The sequence below is a fragment of the Apodemus sylvaticus genome, chromosome 8, assembly GCF_947179515.1.
Source record: "Apodemus sylvaticus chromosome 8, mApoSyl1.1, whole genome shotgun sequence".
Classification (NCBI taxonomy): Eukaryota; Metazoa; Chordata; class Mammalia; order Rodentia; family Muridae; genus Apodemus; species Apodemus sylvaticus.
The window spans coordinates 115,168,912-115,190,208 of NC_067479.1; the positions used below are offsets into that span (position 1 = coordinate 115,168,912).

Below are 21,297 nucleotides of genomic sequence, written 5' to 3' on the forward strand. Positions count from 1 at the left end.
CTAAGAAGCATGTGCGTGTTTGCTTGTGTGTGTGTGTGTGTGTGTGTGTGTTCTGAGAAACAGCTATCACAGTTCCTGGGCTGCTTGGTAGTAGAAGAAGCCAGGTACTGGAGCAGCATCACTAGCTGCAGGGCTCTCTTTTTTTTTTAGTCCAGGCTCCTTCCTAAGGCTACAACAAAAGTCCTTGGTTCACAGCACAGCTCTTCTAATGCACAGTAAATCATGAATGGGTATCTGACTTCTTGCCCTATGCTCTTGGAGGGCAAAGACATCTCTAGGTTCCCCAGTTAGCACCTTGCCTAGTGACTCATCTGCAATGAGCCTTGAACATCCCCTGAGGGATGGAATGGAGAAGTGGCAGTGCCTTCCATGTCTCCACTAGGGCACATGTCTGAGTCATCTTAGGCCTAGGTCATTCACCTGGGATGCATCCCTGTGATGTTTAGGCCTGATGGCTGAACGATTTGCCATCACATTCTTTTCTATGTAGAAGCCTCAAGGAGAAAATGTAAAGAATGAAAATAGTCTGTATCTATAGCATCCATCTACACTAATGTATCTTCACTCAACTCCCTAGTATCAAATGTTTATGGCCCAACAGGCAACTTTTAATTTATTTAAGTGTTTTTGTCATTCTTGTTGGGAAGGAAGAGAAAAGCTAATTCAACTTGAGAAAAATTCCAGTGTGCCCACTGCCCAAACGACCCTTCTAAAACAAGTGTGCACCACGCCTACCATCTGCAAATAGGCTATCCGTACTTCCGAAAGTCATGCTAAGTATGTCCACGGTCAAGATGAGGATACAGAGGGGCCGTGGCCTCACTGACTGTCAGCTAGGGAACCCTACTGAGTCAGGAACACTTCTGGAATCCACAGTCAAGACACCTATGACCTGGTTTTCACCAACAGCCACTCAAGCTCATCAGAGTCTTCATAGTTCTTTCATCATGTCTTCTCTTTTATACCTGGCTATGGCAACATGCCATTCCTGTCACATCTGAATGTCCTATGTTAACACTCTTGATGATCGGCCCTTAGAAGCTGAGAACATACACATAGAGATCAGTAAACAGAGATTCCACTCACACTCTTTGGACATGCCCACTTCAAAGCACTTCTGCAGGCGGCAGTACTGGCATCGATTCCTAGTGACTTTGTTGATAACGCAGTTCTTATCTCGATGGCAAGTGTAGATCATGTTTTTCTGAATACTTCGGCGGAAAAAGCCCTGCAAGCAAGAAGATGAGCAGATAGATAAACAGCTAGCTTCACAAGAGCCCAGAGCCCACCTTGGGATGCACCTTGGGCTCAGTCTGCTGAGAGAGGAGTGGATGCAAACACTCAACTTAAAACCCCAAAGCCCAGGTCTAGAGAAACAGTTCAGTGGCTAAGAGCACTTTTGTTCTTGCAGAGGACACAGGTTCTGTTCCCAGCACTCACACCTGGCAGGTCACAACTGCCTATAGTTCCAAGGGCTGTGGCTTGCTCTTCTCACCTCCTTAGCCCCAAAGACTCTTCTAGTCAAGAGCAGAGATGGCTGCTAGTGTCTCCCTAAAACAAGTATCAAGTTGATTTGCTTGGACAACATCACAGAGCTGTAACCCATGCCAGCTTAGCTAAAGTGTCTACCTACCTACCCACCTACCATCTATCTACATTTCCCTCATGTCATCTTTTGAGTCAGCTTTTCATTTAGTCTTCTCAATAAATTGATTACAATTTTTGACTTTATTACATGTGAGGGCTGAGTGTGTTACCACTGTTTTTTAACTTCCTGAGAATGCTTTGATAAACTCAGCAACATATCCCGAAACTGTGCGGAACACTCATGAAATGGACAAACTCTAGGTTCAAAAGTAGGGACCTCACATCCTCTCTGTCCCCTCAGTTCCTGAGACAGCTCTGCAGCCATGGTTAACAGAGTGCTGCTTGTTCAAATCAACATGAGGGCACAGCAGGTGATGAACTGTCTTCTGCTATCTTCACTTTCTTCCTATTGCCTGACAGAAAGCTGCTGCCCTGAGTATTAAACGTGTGGGACTCTACCTGACCAGTTGCAGTGGGATTTACAACTATCCTACAAACCATTCTCCTAAAGGCAGGAAATGTGCTGAACAGTCTTCTCTTGTGAGCACAACCTTGGCTGCAGTTGATTACCATGGCAGACACCTGACTAACGCCCACCGATGCTTGGGAGCCAAGAGCGCGCACGGAGTGCATGCTGCTCATGATTTTCACACAGGTGCCCTAGGATTTGAAAAGTCTGAATAAACATATTGTTACTGGCATGGCTTTACTGTAAGGACCTGGAAATCTGGTTTAAGACTGCTGAGCTGTCAGTAGCCCCCCCCCACACACACACAATTTTTCAAGAAAACATGGTTTATTTTTCTAACTTTGGTGTTATAACAATGATTAGAATCTAAAACAATAGGTCACCAGTGTCCTGGAACCTGAGAAGTGTGTGCTTCTGTGGCAGAACACCTTTCTCAGAATACTACTCAGCACCCCTGGTTCTCAGGGGCACCAACTTGCCATTAAAAAACTCATTACTCCTTGACCAAGAAGAACAAGGTGGAGGCGATAGCCTGTGTGTGTGTGTGTGTGTGTGTACAAAAGAGGAGGGAACCACAGGTGCCTTTTTCACTTATTAAAACCCAAATATTCAGCTCAGCAATTTTTCAGTGACTGGGAAGCACAGAAAAGAATACCATGATATTCAAGAGAAATAAGAGAGAACAGGAGAACTTTATCCATCACTAATTACCCATCAGTGTGGCTCAGAAACAATGGCGGAAACCAAATACGACTTCTTAGTTTTCTGGATCAGACTCTGGCTGGGTGTCAGCAGGTCTCCGTTTCAGGAAGTCCTTCCCAGCATGGCAGGGCCCCAGCAGACTGTGACACATGCTGGGAGGGATTTTGATCTGTGTGTTGGGTAAACAGAGACTGTCTGATTCATACGGAGTTTTGTGTCACCCACATCTTTGCCTTCTTTCACTGCCATCCTGCATAAGCCTCACCCCTGCTAGAGGCCTCAGCTTCCAGGACCCTGTGTGGGAGAGGAGGGCCGCAGAGCCCCAGGCCACTGACCATTTAATGATTTGACATAGGATGCTTTAACAGCAAGATGGAATTATTTTGTCTCTGGCTTGCTTGGGAAGCCAGAACCGTAAACATAACCCAGTGAGCCAATGCTCAGATGGTATCTCACACTCCGCTGATAGCAAGCTTATGGAAGGTGTGGAACTCTGGGCTGCCCCGTTCCTGGCTGAGACAGAATATGAGTGAATATCAGGGGTGTATCAGTATTTCGTGAGGGTTTTCTTTTCTTTTTGAGAAATTCTGAGGGAATTCATGTTTCTTTTTTAAAATTTTTTATTTATTTATTTACTTTGAATTTATATACATTTCAAGTGTTATCCCCTTACCCCAGTTCTCCCCTCCTGAAAACCCCCTATCCCCTCCCCTCCCCCTGCTTCTATGAGGGTGTTCCCCACCCACCGCACCCACTCCTTCCTTCCTGCCCTCAATTCCCCTACACTGGGGCATCTATCGAACATTCGTAGGAGCAAGGACCTCTTCTCCGTTGATGCCTGACAAGGCCATCCTCTGCTACATATGCAGCCACAGCCACGTGTCCTCCTTGGTTGGTGGCTTAGTCTCTGGGAGCTCTGGGCGCAGGATCTGCTTGGTTGATATTGTTCCTCCTATGAGGTTGCAAACCTCTTCATCTCCTTCAGTCAGTTCTCTAACTCCTCCACTGGGGACCCCGATTCAGTGCTGGCTGCGAGCATCTGACTCTGTATTTGTAAGGCTCTGGCAGGGCCTCTCAGGAGACAGCCATATCAGGCTCCTTTCAGCAAGCCTTTCTTATAGCATTCACAATAGTGTCAGAGTTTAGTGACTATATCTGGGATGAATCACCAGGTGGGACAGTCTCTGGATGGCCTTTCCTTCAGTCTCTACTCTGCCCTTTCTCTTCATATTTTCTGCCATGAGTATTTTGTTCCCCCTTCTAAGAAGGACCAAAACATCCACACTTTGGTCTTCCTTCTTGAGCTTCATGTGGTCTGTGAGTTGTATCTTGGGTATTGGGAGCTTTTGGGTTAATATCCACTTATCAGTGAATGCAACCATGTGTGTTGCCTTATGATTGGGTTACCTCACTCAGGATATTTTCTGGATCCAGCCATTTACCTAAGAATTTCATGAATTCGTTGTTTTTAATAGTTGAGTAGTACTCCATTGTGTAAATGTGCCACATTTTCTGTATCCATTCTTCTGTTGAAGGACATCTGAGTTCATCGAGCTTTTGGCTATTATAGATAAGACTGCTATGAACATAGTGGAGCATGTGTCCTTATTACATGTTGGAGCATCTTCTGGGTATATGCCCAGGAGTGGTATAGCTGGGTCCTCACATAGTACTACGTCTAATTTTCTGAGGAACTGCCAGACTGATTTCCAGAGTGGATGTAGTAGCTTGCAATCCCACCAACAATGGAGGAGTGGAACTCATGTTTCTTATCATGTGATTCAATGTGACTTAAAGCCACATATATGTTTGACTCAAAATAAAAGACCTCATATGATTGGCCTTGGGTATTAAAAATTGGCTTTTGATATTCACTGATAATATTTCTTAAAGCAAGGTGGTAGTAAACACCTGTAGGGCAAAGACCAAAATTCTGACTATGAGAAGACGAGCAGCTGTTGTATCTGGAGAAAGGCAGGAGAGGGCAGACCCAGCTGAGAGGGTGACCTGCCCTGGGAGGCAAGACTCAGCCAGTAGCCTCCTCACTGTCCCTGGGCCATAAGTTAGTCACAACTTTCTACAGCTGAGCTCTCAGCTCCTCAGTAGAAACTGGTGAACACACTGATGTGGTCTTCTAGTCTCCAGCTGCCCGTCCTGGGTTACAAATGTAACACCTTACCAGACAGAGAAAACCAGGATGGCTAGGAAAGTGCTAATGTCTAGAGACCAAAGAGAGAGTCATTTTCTACCAGAATGAGCAGGACTGGGAGTTTTCTATACTAGCATAAAGAACAGCAAGGAATCCAGTGCCATTTATGGTAATCACAGAGTCATGACATCGCCTCTAGGGAAAGCCTTCAGGTGAATAATATGGCAGCCTTGAAGTTGGGACTCTTTTGTAGTGACCGAGTACTTGTGGTTGAGACTTTAAGATGTAGTTTTTTGACCCCAAGTCTCATACTTATAACTTTATTTTAGCCAGATATCCCAGGGAGCTATCATGGGTGTCTCATCAACAAAGCCTTTTGTACCTGATATACACAAAGATGCTACGATGCTTCTTCTCCTAGCAGCTTTGGTATTCCTTCTTATAAGCTTCACTCATTCAAGGAAAGTTGAAGTATTAAGCAACAGTACTGTCTTCTTTCAAGGTCACATGGTGTATTGGATGGTTTTGTGTGTCAACTTGACACAGGCTGGAGTTATCACAGAGAAAGGAGCTACAGTTGGGGACGTGCCTCCATGAGATCGGCTGTGGGGCATTTTCTAAATTAGTGATCAAGAGGAGATGGTCCATTGTGGGTGGTGCCATCCCTGGGCTGGTACTCTTGGGTGCTATAAGAAAGCAAGCTGAGCAAGCCAGGGGAAGCAAGCCAGTAGGTAACATCCCTCCATGGCCTCTGCATCAGCTCCTGCTTCCTGGCCTGCTTGAGTTCCAGTCCTGACTTCCTTTGGTGATGAACAGCAACATGGAAGTGTAAGCTGAACAAACCATTTCCTCACAAACTTGCTTCTTGGTCATGATGTTTGTGCAGGAATAGAAACACTGACTAAGACACGTGGGTCACATGAGAACTGCCAAACAGTGGGCATGGTCAAAGCCTACAGAATCCAAAGACATGGTGAATTTTTCCATTATAGGGATTCAGAACCACCATCCTTTCTGGTACCCATGTCTTTAGGCTATTGGCAAATGACTGGCAGGGAGGCTGGCTCCTGTAACTGCAGCAAACACACTGGTGTCATCACAGTGTCTACTACAGCTTCCTGGAATGATGACAGGGGATTGGATGAGGTGAGAGAGAATGGCAAGGAAACAGCTATTTGACTCCTGGAAGGATAGTGTATGCTAGGGCTATGACAGAATTTGACACATAGTAGATGTTCAATAAACAATTGTTGATTGAATGAATGATGATGTTCAAGCTATAACCAGAGTCTATAAGGTACTTTTGGATTTATACCTCAGTTCATTTAAGATAGCCGTTAACATTAAATGCATTTCTTAGGATGGCAGTGTTTGAACTTAAGGTGAATTCCAATGTTTTTCTCAGTGAAACAAGGTAAGAGTTGCTGATCAGTGAGTGGCTATCAGCTTTCTCAGTGGAGATTTCTGCTGGAGAACACTGACTTGTGTGTGTCAACTGATTGGCATCAACTATGATTCTGTTGGTCACTCCCAGTGTTTTTATATCAATCATAACTTCAGTTGAGTGTTTAATTACAGCTTATGCCGACTAACCATGATTTTACTGGCTGTGGATTCTGTAGTCTAGATAGTCAAAGCAGGCAACATTAAGAGCAAGTATACCCACATCGAGAAGGCATGCCAGCATTTTCAACGAGACTCTAGTATTTTCTTTCTGTGAAGTTCTAAATTGTTCTTACGTCATTTCTATCAGATCTTGTCAGGATCTCTACCTATGGAGGAGAAAACCAGGGATTCGTCTTAGAGCCAGGTGGCTCCTTTATTAACCACAATGGGAGTGCACACAACAGGCTCAGACTGTTTTTGCCTCACCTGGGGGATATGAAAGACTATTGCTGTGACTCACTCCCTATTATGATCAGTGAAGAAACGATCTTAAAATCAAAGATACTTAAATATCCTCCTGTATCTAAACACTGAACCTTCCAAACCTCTCAGTGGGCTAAGGGCTTGAACCTGCTTGTTCATAAAGAACACAGAAAGAAGTGTCCCAGCTCTCTCCCATCATATTTTGTCATGTGACTAAGTTGGGCCACCTTAATCCACCAGCCTTGTCTTGTTTTGTAGCTTCTGGATGGTGCCATGTGTAACAGTAACAGTATGCATTATCTGCCACAGAGGCTGAATTCTTTGAGACACTAGTATACAGTTGTGAGCTAGGTTTTAATTCAGGCCTGTATGGATTTTAAGTCTGACCCCACCACTTAACTGCTTGGTGGCCTTGGGCTAAGGCCTCTGTTACCTCATCTGCAAGAAAGACTGGGCAAGTCCCTACCCACTTGGGTGGGTAAGCAACAGTCACAACCCAGTGCCTGCCATGGAACAAGAGGTTGGCGAGTGGGCATTCTCTATATTAGAGAAACCCGGTTCCTTAAAGGGACATTCTCACACACATTCTGTGATTAAAATAACGATTCTCTAATTGGAAAGAACAGCGCTGCCAGTCTCTGCACTCTAGGCCAAGCCTCCCCCACGCCCGTTATGTGAGCACGCGCTTACTGGTCCACTCCTTGGTCACTAACTTAATGTCAGTTGGCTGGTGTGGACGGCAAGGCTTTGTCATAGCGTCGTCAGTATGAGCTGTGGGTTGAGTATAAGATGTTTTCTATGCATTTGTAGTTTTGAACACTTAGCTTCCATTTGGTGATGCTATTTGCAAGGGTTCTGGATCCTTTGGTTAGTGGAGCCTTGGTAAAAGAAGTCTGCCCGGGACAGGCTGGGGCTTTTACAGCCTGGCCCCACGTGGTATTCTTTGCATGATTTTTAGCATACATGCAGTGTGACCAGCATCCTGCCTCTCCTCCCATAGCTTCCCCACTAAATCCCAAACCCTTTCTTCCTTATTTTTGTCTGTAATAGTAAGAGAAAAGAAACGAACATAATCTATGAGACATTCTATCAAGGAAGCTTTGCTAACGATGCCACAGAGCAGTGTGGTCAGACACTATACTTGACCTCGGCTAAAAGACAGACAAGCCATGTGGGAAGAACTTTATGGAAACAAGCCATGGAAAAGATTGGTGTGGTGTTCAGCACATAGTAGGTCATGGTAAAATCCTGACTGAGTAAATGAAAACAACTGGAGATCAAATGAGTTAGAGGAGATTCATCAGCGGTCCCGGGCTCCAGCAAAGGGGGACAATGTGAGCACTGGGTGTTTTCCTACAGGATTCTGGGCCAGCAGCACTGGGTGGCGCACAGGGTGAATGATGGGAGTGCATAGGAGACAGCAGAAAAAGGGACTGCGTTCAGACTTCGAAAGGTCTTGAAGGAATGCCAAGTATGTACTAGGGAGACACTGTACTCTTACATGCAAAAGAGGCCAGGGTCAGAAATATGTCTGGCTAGAACTGTGGAGGGAGTTGGGAGTTCTTCACTTGACCAAACAGTCACATCATCACCATCATCATCATCATCATCATCATCATTGTTAAGTTAGCTGTTGGGAACTGGGCACCATTAAAAGCACATAGTACCTGAGCTGCCCTTTGCTGGCAAGAGCATAGTCCGGAAATCCTTACTCTGAGATAGTGTTGCCATCACCCCCTTCAGTTTAATTATTACACACAGCTAATTGTGAGGCGTTATGCCGTGCTATTGTGACAGTGGACTGTGTCTACCTTTGCAGCTGTCTAGTCAGGCTTCGATGTGTAGCATGTATTACTGTGGTTTAAAGTAAAAACTTTATTTTTCAGAAAAGCATTTTGGCATCATTTTTAGTCACAAAAAGCACTGGGTCAAGAGAATGTCACTCAAAAAGCAGTGTGGGACACTGTGTGATTAGTTTTAATTGTTAACTCAATACACCCTAGACTGTCCTGGGAAGAGAGTCTTGAGGAATGACTGTCTTGATTGACAACTGAGGTGGGAAGACTCAGGCCACTGTGGGTAACACCATTCCCTACTAAGAAGTCCTGAACTAAGTATTGAGAAGGTGCAGAGCACTAAATACATATAGCATCATTTTCCTGTTCATGACTATAGATGTGATACCAATAGCTGTTTCAACTTTCTGAAATGATGACCCGTAACTTGAAAATGACAGTGTAAATAAAGCCCTCATCACCTAAGTTCTTTTTTTGCTATGATAGTTTATCACAGCAACAGAAATGGGGTAGAACAAACCATATGAGTGAGCTGTGCAGTGGCCGAATTAATTTCTGTACCATGTGAAGCTCAAAGGGAAAGAGATCCAGGAGCCTTGTGTGTTTTCTCTCACCACTAAAAGGAAAGGATTCCAGGTCTATTTCAATCCAAGAGTAGTCAGGTGGCCACCCAGGTCACAAGCTGCTGAGGACAGCAGGCAACAGTTGTATTCCCAGACCTGCCACCAGCAGGGTGAGGGGGTTGGGGGACTGTGGAATAATCCCCTGGCCACTCTGGGAAGCAAGGTTGCAAGACCAGGAAACATGTGGCCTTAAACAAACAGAAACGCCCTTGGTGGCTGGAAGCCCATTTGTGACAGCATCTGTGAAGTTTTTATTTGTAGGCTTGAGGCAGGCAGGCAAGCGAAGACCCTGTCCACCCAGCAGAACAGACAATGGGCAAGAGGGAGGGAAAGAGCGGAAGCACCGTGATTGCTGTGATGATGGAGGGTTTCCTTCTGAGGTGGCAGGCATGGACCTAAGGCAAAGAGAACGCCAGGCCAGCCAGCTGCAGTCAGGTGGGAGCTGCCCCAGAGGGAGGGGCTGAAGAATATTTGTTTGTTTTTAAATAAGTAAATAGATCCCTACCAGGTCTTGGTCCCAGGATGGAAATTCAGTAAACAAAAATGAACAGCAATATAAGGTGAATGCAAAGGCTCTATGGCCACTCAGACAGAACACTGCCTCTACATGTAGACTAATCTTTCTGAAAGACCACGTAATGGCATTTTCCTGGACTCTGTCAGGTGAGGGCCCCCTGAGAGATCAAACTTCCCGTAGTCCCAGAAGCCATTGCTCTCAGTCCCTTTAGTCCCTAGTTAATTAAAACTCCCTGTGATTGGCTATGAGAGGTGGCCTCTGCTCTTGGTCAAGGTCCACACTTCTAGACTCTGAGCATCCCAAGAAGGACACAGAGCTAAAACCTAGGCTAACAGTGAAATATACGATAGTGCAACAGGGCCCCATGAAGAAAGGCTGCTGGGTAATTCATACAAAACAATCCAACAAGACAAGACAAATAAACAAAAAACTATGGTCAGAAGAGATGACCCACTTGGATCAAATATTTTAATTTAGGTGAAAATGTTTTTTCTCACAAAATATGACATTGGGTGAAATAATGGTTATAGATGGTGAAGCCTCACAAAAGCTTAGTTATGACAATCCTGTTTCAGTAGATAGGCAGTGAACCTCTAAATTTGGGACTAGTCAAAAGCGCCAGCCTGCTAATTAAAATGGCCCTTTTAATGGATGTGTCGTGAACATGTGGTCTCACCGGGCCCACACAGGTTCTGATACAGAATGTCTCTAGAGAAACAAACATTCCCAGCATAGTCTGGGCCTTTCTCTTTTCTGAGCTCATAGGGTCTGAAAGTCTCCAGGTTCATCTTCTTGCCCTTATAGCTGTGGAGAGGCTCTGGAATCTGACAGAATTAAGGAGTCCCCACAGTCACTGACTCCCTGGACTCCCTTGAGATGTCTCTGAGAAATCTTACTACCTCAGCAAAAGCCAGAAAGGCAAAGCTTGGAGAGGTTGTTTGATATTTGACTATGGTCTTTACTTCCTGCCCAGGGGACTCTGGGAGGCCAGGACAGAGGGAGGAGCAGGCACAATAAGAACTTTTCCATAGTTGCATAAAATTTTCTTGCCAGGACTGGAATCATGAGTTGAAACTCCAGCAGGGCCCAGAAGCTTAACTGGTGATGGCTGGGTGTCCCTGTCCATACTGTAGGTCCACCCAAACTTAGAACAATCCAGAGGAAAGTCAAGAAAACAGAGTTGGGACAGCAAATGAATTATCCCAAGATCTCCAGTGTAGAAAGGCACATGCATAAAGATGACCCCAGGAGCACATTCATTTCATCTTGAGAGTTTGAAGATGCAGAAGAAAATCTACAGCCCTGAGGGCAAATCAGCTTCTAAACTATGAGGGGATTCACTGGGCTCCCAGAGTGTTAGCTCTAGACTGTTTCCTTTGAACCAAAGACATCTGTTTTCTAGATTATGTGTGTCAGTTCTTTGGTGCCCTTCCACAGTGTGTCCCATAGTTAACAATTTATTGTTAGGGTTACACTAGACAGAACAGGGCAAGAAGCCAATGAGTTTGAAGCTTTGAACTTCTTAGTTATTTTATGGAGAAAATGTACCAGAATAGCTCTTTAGCTAAAGTCCAGGAGCGAGTGGCCCGCCTTGCTCTGAGTGTTGGTCATAAAGAGCATCTGCACTTGAATTACAGATTCCCATCTGTACTGGGAAGGAGGGGAAGAATGTTAGCAGAAGGAAACAGAGTCAAAATGCACTCCAAAACACTCCGAAATGCTTTGCCAAGGAGCATGAATCTTAAAGTCTGTAAGTCTGGTGTGCAGTGCTCACCACGGACACAGGCAGGACTCAGCTCTGAAATAACACTCTCGATGCTCCTGAGCACTGCCATGGCAACCCACACAGCACATAATTCAAAGCCCTTTCACAGATAGCAGCAATTATGATGGATCTACAATGTTTTAGGGCATTAAAGACCTAAATTAGTACAGGAAAAATGACTATCCACACTTTGATGGGCCTTTTCCTCCCATATCAAGTGGGTTGGATTTTCAAGGCCAGTTTGGAGTCCTCCTGACAGAATTTCTCTCAATGACTTAGTGGTTCCACACTAAAGCTGAAGAGGAAAATAAAAAGTCCAAGATGGTATAAAGGCCAGAACTGGGAGGCAACACAGACACTCGCATTTATGCCTTCAAAAACCCAGCAAATGGAAAATACCAGGGAGAGAGACCTCAGCGTGCTGCCGCAGACACTGCTCTGAAGGAGCTGAGAGGCCATCACTGTTATCTGAATATACTGCCTGAGACCAAGCTTCCAAAATAGAACCTGTTCTCGTGTGGGAAAGCTAGACACCAGGCGACAGTCTGACGAGAGAAGGCATCATTCCAAGTCATAGCCCTGAACATGGAAGTGGTCAGTGAGAGGGCGCCATTGCCTGTTCCCAGCAGCTGAAGCCTCGCGTGACTTTGGGCAGTGGCACTTCTCACCCAGGATGTTCTCTCCACACTGTGTCTTTGTGCTCTGTGGACTTCACAGTCAAAGTCCTTCTTCTTCTTTCCCTGTGCACTAAGCACGCTCACACTCCAGCAGAGAGGAGAGGAAGACCCTCAGGAAACCATGATCTTGTTTGCAGCCATCAACACAGCCTATTAGAAATTTTACAACAGGATGCTTCCCTGCGTATGTACAAGACAGTTTGCCTTGGCAGGAAGGGCTGTATCTCACTTTAGGGAGAGAGCACCGGGAACTCTAACATTATCATAGGAAGGGCAAGGCCAGCAAAAACCGTAACCTAATGAATCAATAGCCACCAAAATTCCTTTCTTCTTCTTTTTTTTTTAAATGAAGTTTTTAGGCTAGCACAGAAAGCCTAAAATTAAAGTCTCATTATGGGAGCTTTACACAGCTGCATCATTATACCTTATCCTTGATTGGCCCCTCCCCCACTTCCTTCCCCAGAACATTCTTCGGATAAGAAAGGGAAGTGATACTTCCAGCAGCAAGACTCCAACATCATAAATTCAGGCAGAAATGCTAATTTAGTGATTTATTCCAACTCCCCTTCTCTCTTATCAAATTAGCAAGGAGATGGGCTGGAATTTCACCCACAGGCTCCCCTTTCGTGATCTTTAACATTAAAGTAGCTACATTATAACAACACGAGGCCAAGATTTGAAATCAAATAGGTCCCCAGTGCGAAGATAAAGTTCTTTTAAACACCATGAACTTGCCTGCAATTAGCACATTAGAGTTTCCACCCTAGCACCTGCTTGGGAAAAATACTCTCTTGCAGCTACCATTGTTTCCAAGGCTTCCAGTTTACATGTATGAATCCCACTTTAGCGGGAGAAAATTTAGCAGAATACACAGAATTAATTTTTAAGTCTGTTTTTCTGCTCTCTGTTCTGTCCAATTCTTGCTGATACAGAGCGACTGCCTCTCACCACACCAGAGGCAGTGGGCGGTGAAAGAGGCACCTGCCGGCGACTCAGACGGCTCTCCAACTTTCAATTAAAGGCCACCTAATGGATGTAGGGGGAGCTGTTTTATTTTCCCTGACAGAGTCCTTATTTTTAAACGCTCAGCTTCATTTTCAAAAATTGCTGCCTTTAGACAGGAGGAACATCTATCTTTTGTGAAAAGCTGCACATATCTCCATGGCCCACATCAAAACTGCATTCCCTCTGCAGGCTGGCTGCAGAGAGCTTCCTGTGGTCCAAGGAGGGCTTATTAAAGGATGGTAGTCCCTGGGGCCAAAGCCTGCTCTAGAGATGCTGTGTCCCTGCTCCTGGGTAGGAAGCCTCACCTGGAGTTTTAGGGGGCCTCACCCTAGTTTTTCTCTCTAGAAATAATGGGTCCAGGGAACTATGTTCATCCTTTTAATGGCTTCCAGAAGGGCAAAAGAGATAACAAGGAAGGGTGTGTTTCTTTTGAATACTGGATCCAAACACACCAGGGTATTTGAACCATATGTCTATTGTGGAATCCGGGGATTATTTTCCTTAGATCAAACAAGACCAAACATTTCTTTGGACAAGGTTGGCCCTTTTCCTTGGAACACACACAATCTCAGCAAGGATATTTCTATCCAGTTTTCTCCAATGGGTAATTAGGAAATCTTCACAGGCAGGTGCAGGAAAAAAGAGCTGGGCTCCATAAATCACGAATGAACTGTATGAACCAGCAAAGGGCCACGCAGTCTTCTGAACACAGCTTAGCCAGGCAACAGTGCTTCCAGACTTGAGGGGTTTGGAGGGGGTGATTACCCCGTTGCTGGTGGGAGCTGTGCAGCTGGATAGATTTCTGCAGATCAGCCAAGAGCTTCCTCAAGAGATGAAAGCAGGTCCTCTGAGTTGTCCTTGATCTGCTCTGAGGCCCTTGCGTCTCACCCCAATTCCTGTTTGTTTTCAATATCCCCTAAGGATAATGTGATAAGGTCAAGAGATGGCTTCAGGACACCTAAGAGGCCTGCCCAGGACACCAGGACCAGTATCAGATCCTGTGACAGTGTCAGGGAGTCACATCAAAGGTAGGTTTCCACCTTCCCAGGAAAAAGGAACCCACATGCAGGAGTCTTTCTGAAAGAGACTTGAACTAATTTGTAATTTTAAATTTCAAACTGACTTTTATGAGGCTTGCTTGCTCAAAGCATTCCCTTTAATTTTTAATTTTTATCTGCAGAGTGCTCCAAAAAAATGGCCCAATGTGAATTCTCTCTACACACATCTTGTTATCTTAATGGAGGAGGGAGGAGTGTCCTGCTGGCCATTCCACTTTAGGTGTTCTCATTTACAGACTGAAAAAGAGTGCAAATGTAAATTATTTACTACCTATTGTACCTTGTGTATTCTGCATTCATTCACAACTGGCAAGGGGTGCAGACCATTTTCGATTTTAATTGTGTTGGTAACTTGTCTGTTTTTCTTGAAAGTGGAAATGGAGGTGACTGAGGCAGGAAGAACTGGAAGAAGACATTTAGGGGAAGTAACTGCGAGTCACCATTAGGAAGAAGCCCAGAGCTGCTATGCACGCTTGCCGTGAAGCTGTCATTGCATCTTCCTGGGGAAGGGCAACACAGCCAGTCTCCTTGCAGAGGAGACATGAACCTGGCAGGAAGGCTTCCAGCTGTGACTCAGAAGTCAGGGGCATGAGTCCCGGGCCTGCTAGCTCAACGAATGACACTCTCCACCCCATCTAGGCACAAAAGAGCAGCTGTGTGTGAACTAGAAGCCCTCACCCAGAATCCCCCTCTACTTCCCTCCAAAACCCCATCATGTTACAAAGCAATAATCAGCAGTAAGTCATGAGTGGGTGTGCCTGACCAAGTGGAAAATGATTTAGAGCAATTGAATGTGTGTGTATACGTGTGTGTGTGTGTGTGTGTATGTGTGTGTGTGTACACATACATACACATTTATAATATAGCTACACATATATAATAACATACACAAATAATTCCTAACCTGTATGAGACATCTGATGAAAGAGGGTCAATTATAGAACTCAGGATGCACAACTGGAAACTCAGGATTTAGTCTAGTTTCTTCTCCACTGTAAACCTGTAAGACTGTCACTAAGAAAGGCACCTGTGCACTGGATGTGTCCATGGACATCCCCAAAGCACTTACTCCCCTGTTGTTGGATTTGAAGTGTGTCTCCAGAGTCTAGCAACCCAGGGGGTTTCCCAGTAGAGCTTCTGGCGAGTGAGGCCCAGGCAGCGGTCTGCATGCCGTTTGGTATACAGAATGATTCCCCAGCTCAGAGCCAGGGCCACATGTGGCTCCAGGAGATATTTGCCCATAGAGCTTGCAGCCTAAGCCCACCTGCCACCTGCCTTCCAGCAGCTTAGGCAGGGGTGGAAGCACTCAGCGGGGTCCACGGGAGTTGGGGCTATCCTGTGTCATAGCACCTCTGCACAATGTGTTCAGCTACTCCCTCAGTTCCAGCCCGAACCCCTCAGACTACCTCCCAGGACCAATGTTTGAGATCCCCACAGGGCTGAGCCGGAGGAACCTTATCTCTGTGTGTTCTGTGGGGGCTTGTCAGTCAGGTAAGCAAAGAGTTGTAGAGAGTTACAAATGTCCCAAATCCTAGAGACTTTGTCTTGAGTCAAAACCCAGCCAACCGACATTGATAAGAGGACACAAAACTAAGCTACATCTTCTGTGATATTTATGAGTTTCACTTCCACTCTGTCAAGTATAATTTGTGGCAGCCCACTTCAGAGAAAGCCGGGACCAGCCTTTGTGCCCGCTTTCCTTCTGAAATCCACTCTCAGCTAGAGTGAGCTTCAACCAAACCAGCTATCGCCTTCTGCCTCAGACAGTCGCATGTCACCTCAAGCCACCATGCACGAGAAGCCACAGCTAGGGATTTTTCTGCCTGTGTCCTGAAGGGGATGAGGGCAAGGGAGGGGATGCTGGTTTCCTTATGATCTGGTTTCTTCAATAAAAGGGAAAAATAAATGGAAATGAAAAGTATACAATTAAAAAAATTATATTTTGCTTCCTTTTGCTAATGCCCATAAGATGATTGTTTTTGGCTTGGCAGGGACTCCAGATGGGTTGTATAATGAACATAATTTAATATGTAGGACCTGGAGTTTACAGAAACACATTTTTCCCAGTCAGCAGGTAGCAGGTCGCCTCCTGTTGTTGAATGTAGTACACCAGTACCTGCTGCTGTACCTCTTTTCTCACAGAGCCTCTGCTTTCACTCCTAACATCAGTGTGGCCAGACCTCAGGCCATCAGACCCAGAAGCTGTCACTGCCCACGAGGGGCTGGCACGTGCCCCAAAGGCAAGAGACCACTAACTGCTCCGCCTGCCTTTCCTCCTGGGCCTCAGGATTTATGCCACCAATTAAAGCCATAACAAGTGCCCCAGACTGACCTCCTAGGAGCAAGAATTAATTAAGCACAGTATTTCTTAGTGAGGAACGGCATCTCCCCACACGGGTTAGGAAAGAGAGCGTGCTGCTGACATGGTTGCTACACGCGGGCTCCTGATAATGAGCGCAGGCAGAACACTGCACGGACATGGCTTAGTTTATGTCTTTAATTTGACAATAAAAGAAAACAAGTTTTACTTTTATTTTTATTTTGGGGGCAAAGAGGATGTTTGGTGTGCATATAATGGTGATATCATATCACCTCTTTTACTTATTAACAACACAAAAGAAGGAAGCTGGAACTCAGTTACCATTGTCCAGCTTTCAAAACCAAGACGTTTACTAGAAAAATTCTTTTTACCCCAAGTTCTTATGGTCCCATAAATTATATAATTGAGGTGAAGACAAGACCGAAACAAGCTGAAGTTTCCATTTTGTTCACTACACAATGACAGGCAATTTAATCTGGGTTGTGGCAGATTTCTTTTCTCTTAATTATAATTATAATTTAATTAGATACTCACTCTGTGGTGAGGGAGCAGTCACATATAACACACATAGATGGGCAGGCATGCATGCTTCTGTGTGTGTGTGTGTGTGTGTATGACAATGAGAGAAGAGGGTGTGTATGCGTGTGCTTTATGGAGACCAGAGGGTATTATTACCCTGAAGCTAAAGTCACATGTGCTTGAAGCCACCCAACATGGGTGCTAGGAGCCAATTTGTCATCCTCCAGGACAATATTACTCACTCTTAAGCACTAAGCCATCTCTCCAGACTGGGAAACCCTTATTTATACTTAAGTATGAGATGAAGATAACTTTTTAATGCATATTATATCTTAATATGATGTTAAGAATTTAAAATGTAAACAAAGCAAACAAAACCAAAACAAAGCCAACAAAAATAACCCAACTTCTTCCTTGATTGTATAAAATGTGGTGGGAGGCGAGATGCAGCTGCATCCCTTGTCTGACAAATGCAGATGGCCTGCCCCTTGAGCACACACACACACACCACACATACACACACATACACACATACACCACACACACACATACCACACACACACCACACACACCACACACACACACACACACACACACACACACACACACACACACATACACACGTTGAAGACGACTGTCAACAGCCTGCTCTCCAAGTCTCTTGGTAGAATACAGGCAAACATGACACCATTTTGTCTCCTCAGAGCTCTCAATCAGGAGTGAAGGAAGCCCTCAGCCTGGCCGCATTCTCATGGCTGTGGTGGGAAAGAGACCTTGTCCTCCCAGGCCTGTCTCAGCCAGAAAACTTCCCCTTTGAATTAGAAACCTCATCCTCTTTCCTTGAAGGAGTGAACATAGTCAGCTCCGTCTGCAAATCCCTGCAGCCTACTTGCCAATTAATGTATTTAACTCTAAGGAGCAGGCTCATTTTAATTTAGCTCATCTATCAACAATGGAACATTTTGGTAGAAAATATTAGGATTTCCAAATAATTTTATAGCTCTGTAAATTGCCAACATACCATCTGCAATTGAATTAACATTTATAACCAAACCGAAATAATAAATAAAGCAAATTATGCTGCAAATATTCACAAGTGCTCACTATGCACTTGAGAGTGATAATTAGCATTTTATAATCACGCTTCATTTTCTTTATCCAACTTCCTGTCACATTAATGATAAAATATTTTAAACTGTGCTCTATCTGAGAGCCTCACAGTCTGTAGATTAGCCATTAACTAATGCAGAGATTAAGAAAGAAGAAAGGCCACTGCTCACATCCAGAGTTTGCCTCCCAATCTTGGCCTTGCTTATTTCTGGGTTTTGAGTGCTAGTCTGCCTTCCAACCTTGAGGTCCAGAAAGTTGTTGCTGGATTTCTGTCTTCTAATCCTGCACCTCTGTGGGGTTGCCCTGTGTCCTCTTATGAGCAGGGTCCTCACATAATAAATTCTGTTCACATGAGACATTCCACTCTAGAGGACGCTTGTCAGACTTTGAAGGTTCTAAAAGGATGCTTATTAAGACTCAGGAAGTAGACAACTAAAACATCCCAGGAAGTTACTGAAAGCAGATTCACAAAGCCCTGCCCTCCCTAGGGTGATTGTAAGCAGTAAAGACTACAGACACAAAGACCAGTCAGGCTATCTGGAAGAGACAAAGCAAAACAAAACCCCCAACCTATTAGTTGCTATAAAAATCAACAGACAGAAGCTTCTACAAGACAAAGGAACCTACAAGAGGCAAATGAAATGGGAATACGGGCCAAGGGATACCAGGCCGGTCCTTCAAGCAAGCTAGAAGCAGCTGTGGAGAAACTGCATCTGGAAGACACCGTGAAGGGATGAAATGGTATGCTCCTAGACCCTCCCATACACAGAGCACTGGCTCCTCACCCAAGGCTGCTACCCCTGACAGAGGGCGCTGCCTGCTCAGCCCAGGGCTGCAGGGTTCCCTTTCCGGTTAACCACAGAGCGCAGCTACCACCCTACACTGCAGGGTCTTGCTGGCCTTCAGTTCTGCCCATGGCTCTCACAGTGCTTCTGATCGCAAAGGAAACGTTGCAGACTTTGACTCAGCCCATTCACCTTCCCAGTGTCTGCATGGAGGCTGCAGAGTGCTGACTACTGCGTGGAGGGAGTAACAGACTGAACTTCGGGCTCACACAGAGCTCCGGCACACAGTTTCTGGGCAAGCATCCAAATCTGGTCCAACTCTATAAAGGTAGGAGATTTTGACAATAAAGAGATAAATTTGATGTTCTTTTGAAGTATTGTCCCATCTGCTTGCTGTATATGCCCAATGTTTGGGGTTTTGAAATGTTTGGAGAACCAGACAACACCTGGGCAAAGTTATAAGTACCTAGAGAGTATGTTAGTGCTGGCCCCTTAGTCCCTTCAGGTAACAGCTCTGCAATGGCAGTCCCTGGGTCTGTGGATGGGACTCAGTAGCAGAGCCCAGCATGCCGGAGGCCCTGCATTCCCTCTCTAGCACAGTGTGAACAAACTCTGCGCTTCGGAAAACTGCGTGGGCACTTAGGAAAGACGCATCTCCTGAAGCCTTGGGAAGCAAGACTCCCATATCCAGAACATTCCATCTCACAAAATGGAGGCTGAATGAAGTATGGAAAGGAAATATAACCAGGCCTTTGTGATGACTTTTCTTGGGTGATGGCTCTTAGGAGGCTCACTTAAGTTCATTCCCAGCTAGCTGGTTACCCAGGTTCCAGTAATGGATGCATGTGAACCTGGAGAAGTCAAACCAGCGTGTTACTCCCATGAGGCTGTGATTTCAAAACATCCCAGAGGAGGGGCAAAAGCAGAGGGGCACCAATGTGACCACGGCATTCCTGCTCAGTGGTTAGCACTGATGTGCTCTGGCATCCATGCGTAATGCTCAGCTGACATCCTTCATTAGGAGCCTGTCACATGGAATGCTTACAGCAGGGAGGAGGTGTGAAGGATCCCAGGACGCTGCTGCTCTACTGAAACCAATGACAATAAAGGCCACCAAAACCATCCCCATCATTCTGTGAATCTCCTGAAAAATCTATGAAATCCAGTACCCTAAAAAGTTCAGTTAAGAGCACCAACTGCTTTTCTAGAGGTCCTGAGTTCAACTCCCAGCAACCACATGGCGGCTCACAACCATCTGTAATGGGATCCAATCCAATCTCCTCTTCTGGTGTGTCTAAATAAATAAGATCTTTTCTAAAATGTTCAATGTTATGTACATATAAGGACTTGAGCAAAATTCAGTATGTTTAAAACACACACCTGGTTTGGAGTAAAGCTTTTTTTTTTTTTGGATCCCCCCCACCCCCCAAGACAGGATTTCTCTGTATAGCCCTGGCTGTCCTGGAACTCACTCTGTAGACCAGGCTGGCCTCGAACTCAGAAATCCGCCTGCCTCTGCCTCCCAGAGTGCTGGGATTACAGGCATGCGCCACCACCGCCCAGCTGGAGTAAAGCTTTTAAATAGGTAAAAATTATTTAACCCATCTAGGACTTGAAATTCAGAAAATGGAAATGGTTTGTGTTCAGAGACAGCATGGCTTACATAACCCTATAAGCAGCAAGGTCCATATTTTAGAGCGGCAACAGAATTGCGTCTTGCTTTACAGCCTGGCATGCCAGGGCAGGGCCAGAGAGCATGGTCTCAGGGATGTTTCCCAAACCAATATGTGCCCTTCCCCTTAACATGATGAAACACGAGGACAGGAAGATCTAGGTTAATCGAAGCAAAAATGTACTCAGCTGCTTAAAATCAACAAGTCAATTATGGTGTCACGGAGGTGGAAGCACATGGTTTCCCCCCAGCTTTCCCTCTCTTGCTGTAGACATTGTGCACACCCGCAGCACACTTCCGCCTCTTTATTACCTGCCAGCCCTGATCCACTCCCAGAGGTCAAATGCTCCTGTACTGCTTAACTCGGTGAGAATACAGGTGGTGTGGACACTGTTAGAAGCCAGAGCAAAGGCCACTCAGGTCACAGCCGTCTGCAGCTGGGTCACTCTTTCCCAATAGCTGATTCTGTGTAGAAGCCCCAGGTTAACTGACTCTAAGGTACCATGGGCTACTAGTGGGTATACATGAACTAAAGAGGGGCTGCTCTCCCGTCCTCTTTTGTTGCCTGAGAATCAGCCAGCCTGAAAATAAGCAAGCAGTATGGACACCTCACCAGTCGTGTGACATAGAACCCCTCCGTCCTATAATCCTATAAGAGACATCCCTTCCCTGAA

At 45.4% G+C, this 21,297-nt stretch overlaps 1 protein-coding gene across 4 annotated transcripts in view; it reads right to left on the minus strand.

Moving 5' to 3' along the window:
* Window positions 1-21,297, minus strand: part of Rarb (retinoic acid receptor beta) — a 354,451-nt gene that overhangs the window by 69,139 nt on the left and 264,015 nt on the right. For all 4 annotated transcript variants that reach the window (XM_052190375.1, XM_052190373.1, XM_052190376.1 and 1 more), the window contains one exon: window positions 1,087-1,228. In XM_052190375.1, the coding sequence (XP_052046335.1) occupies window positions 1,087-1,228 (142 nt within the window). The remainder of the gene's footprint in view (window positions 1-1,086; window positions 1,229-21,297) is intronic.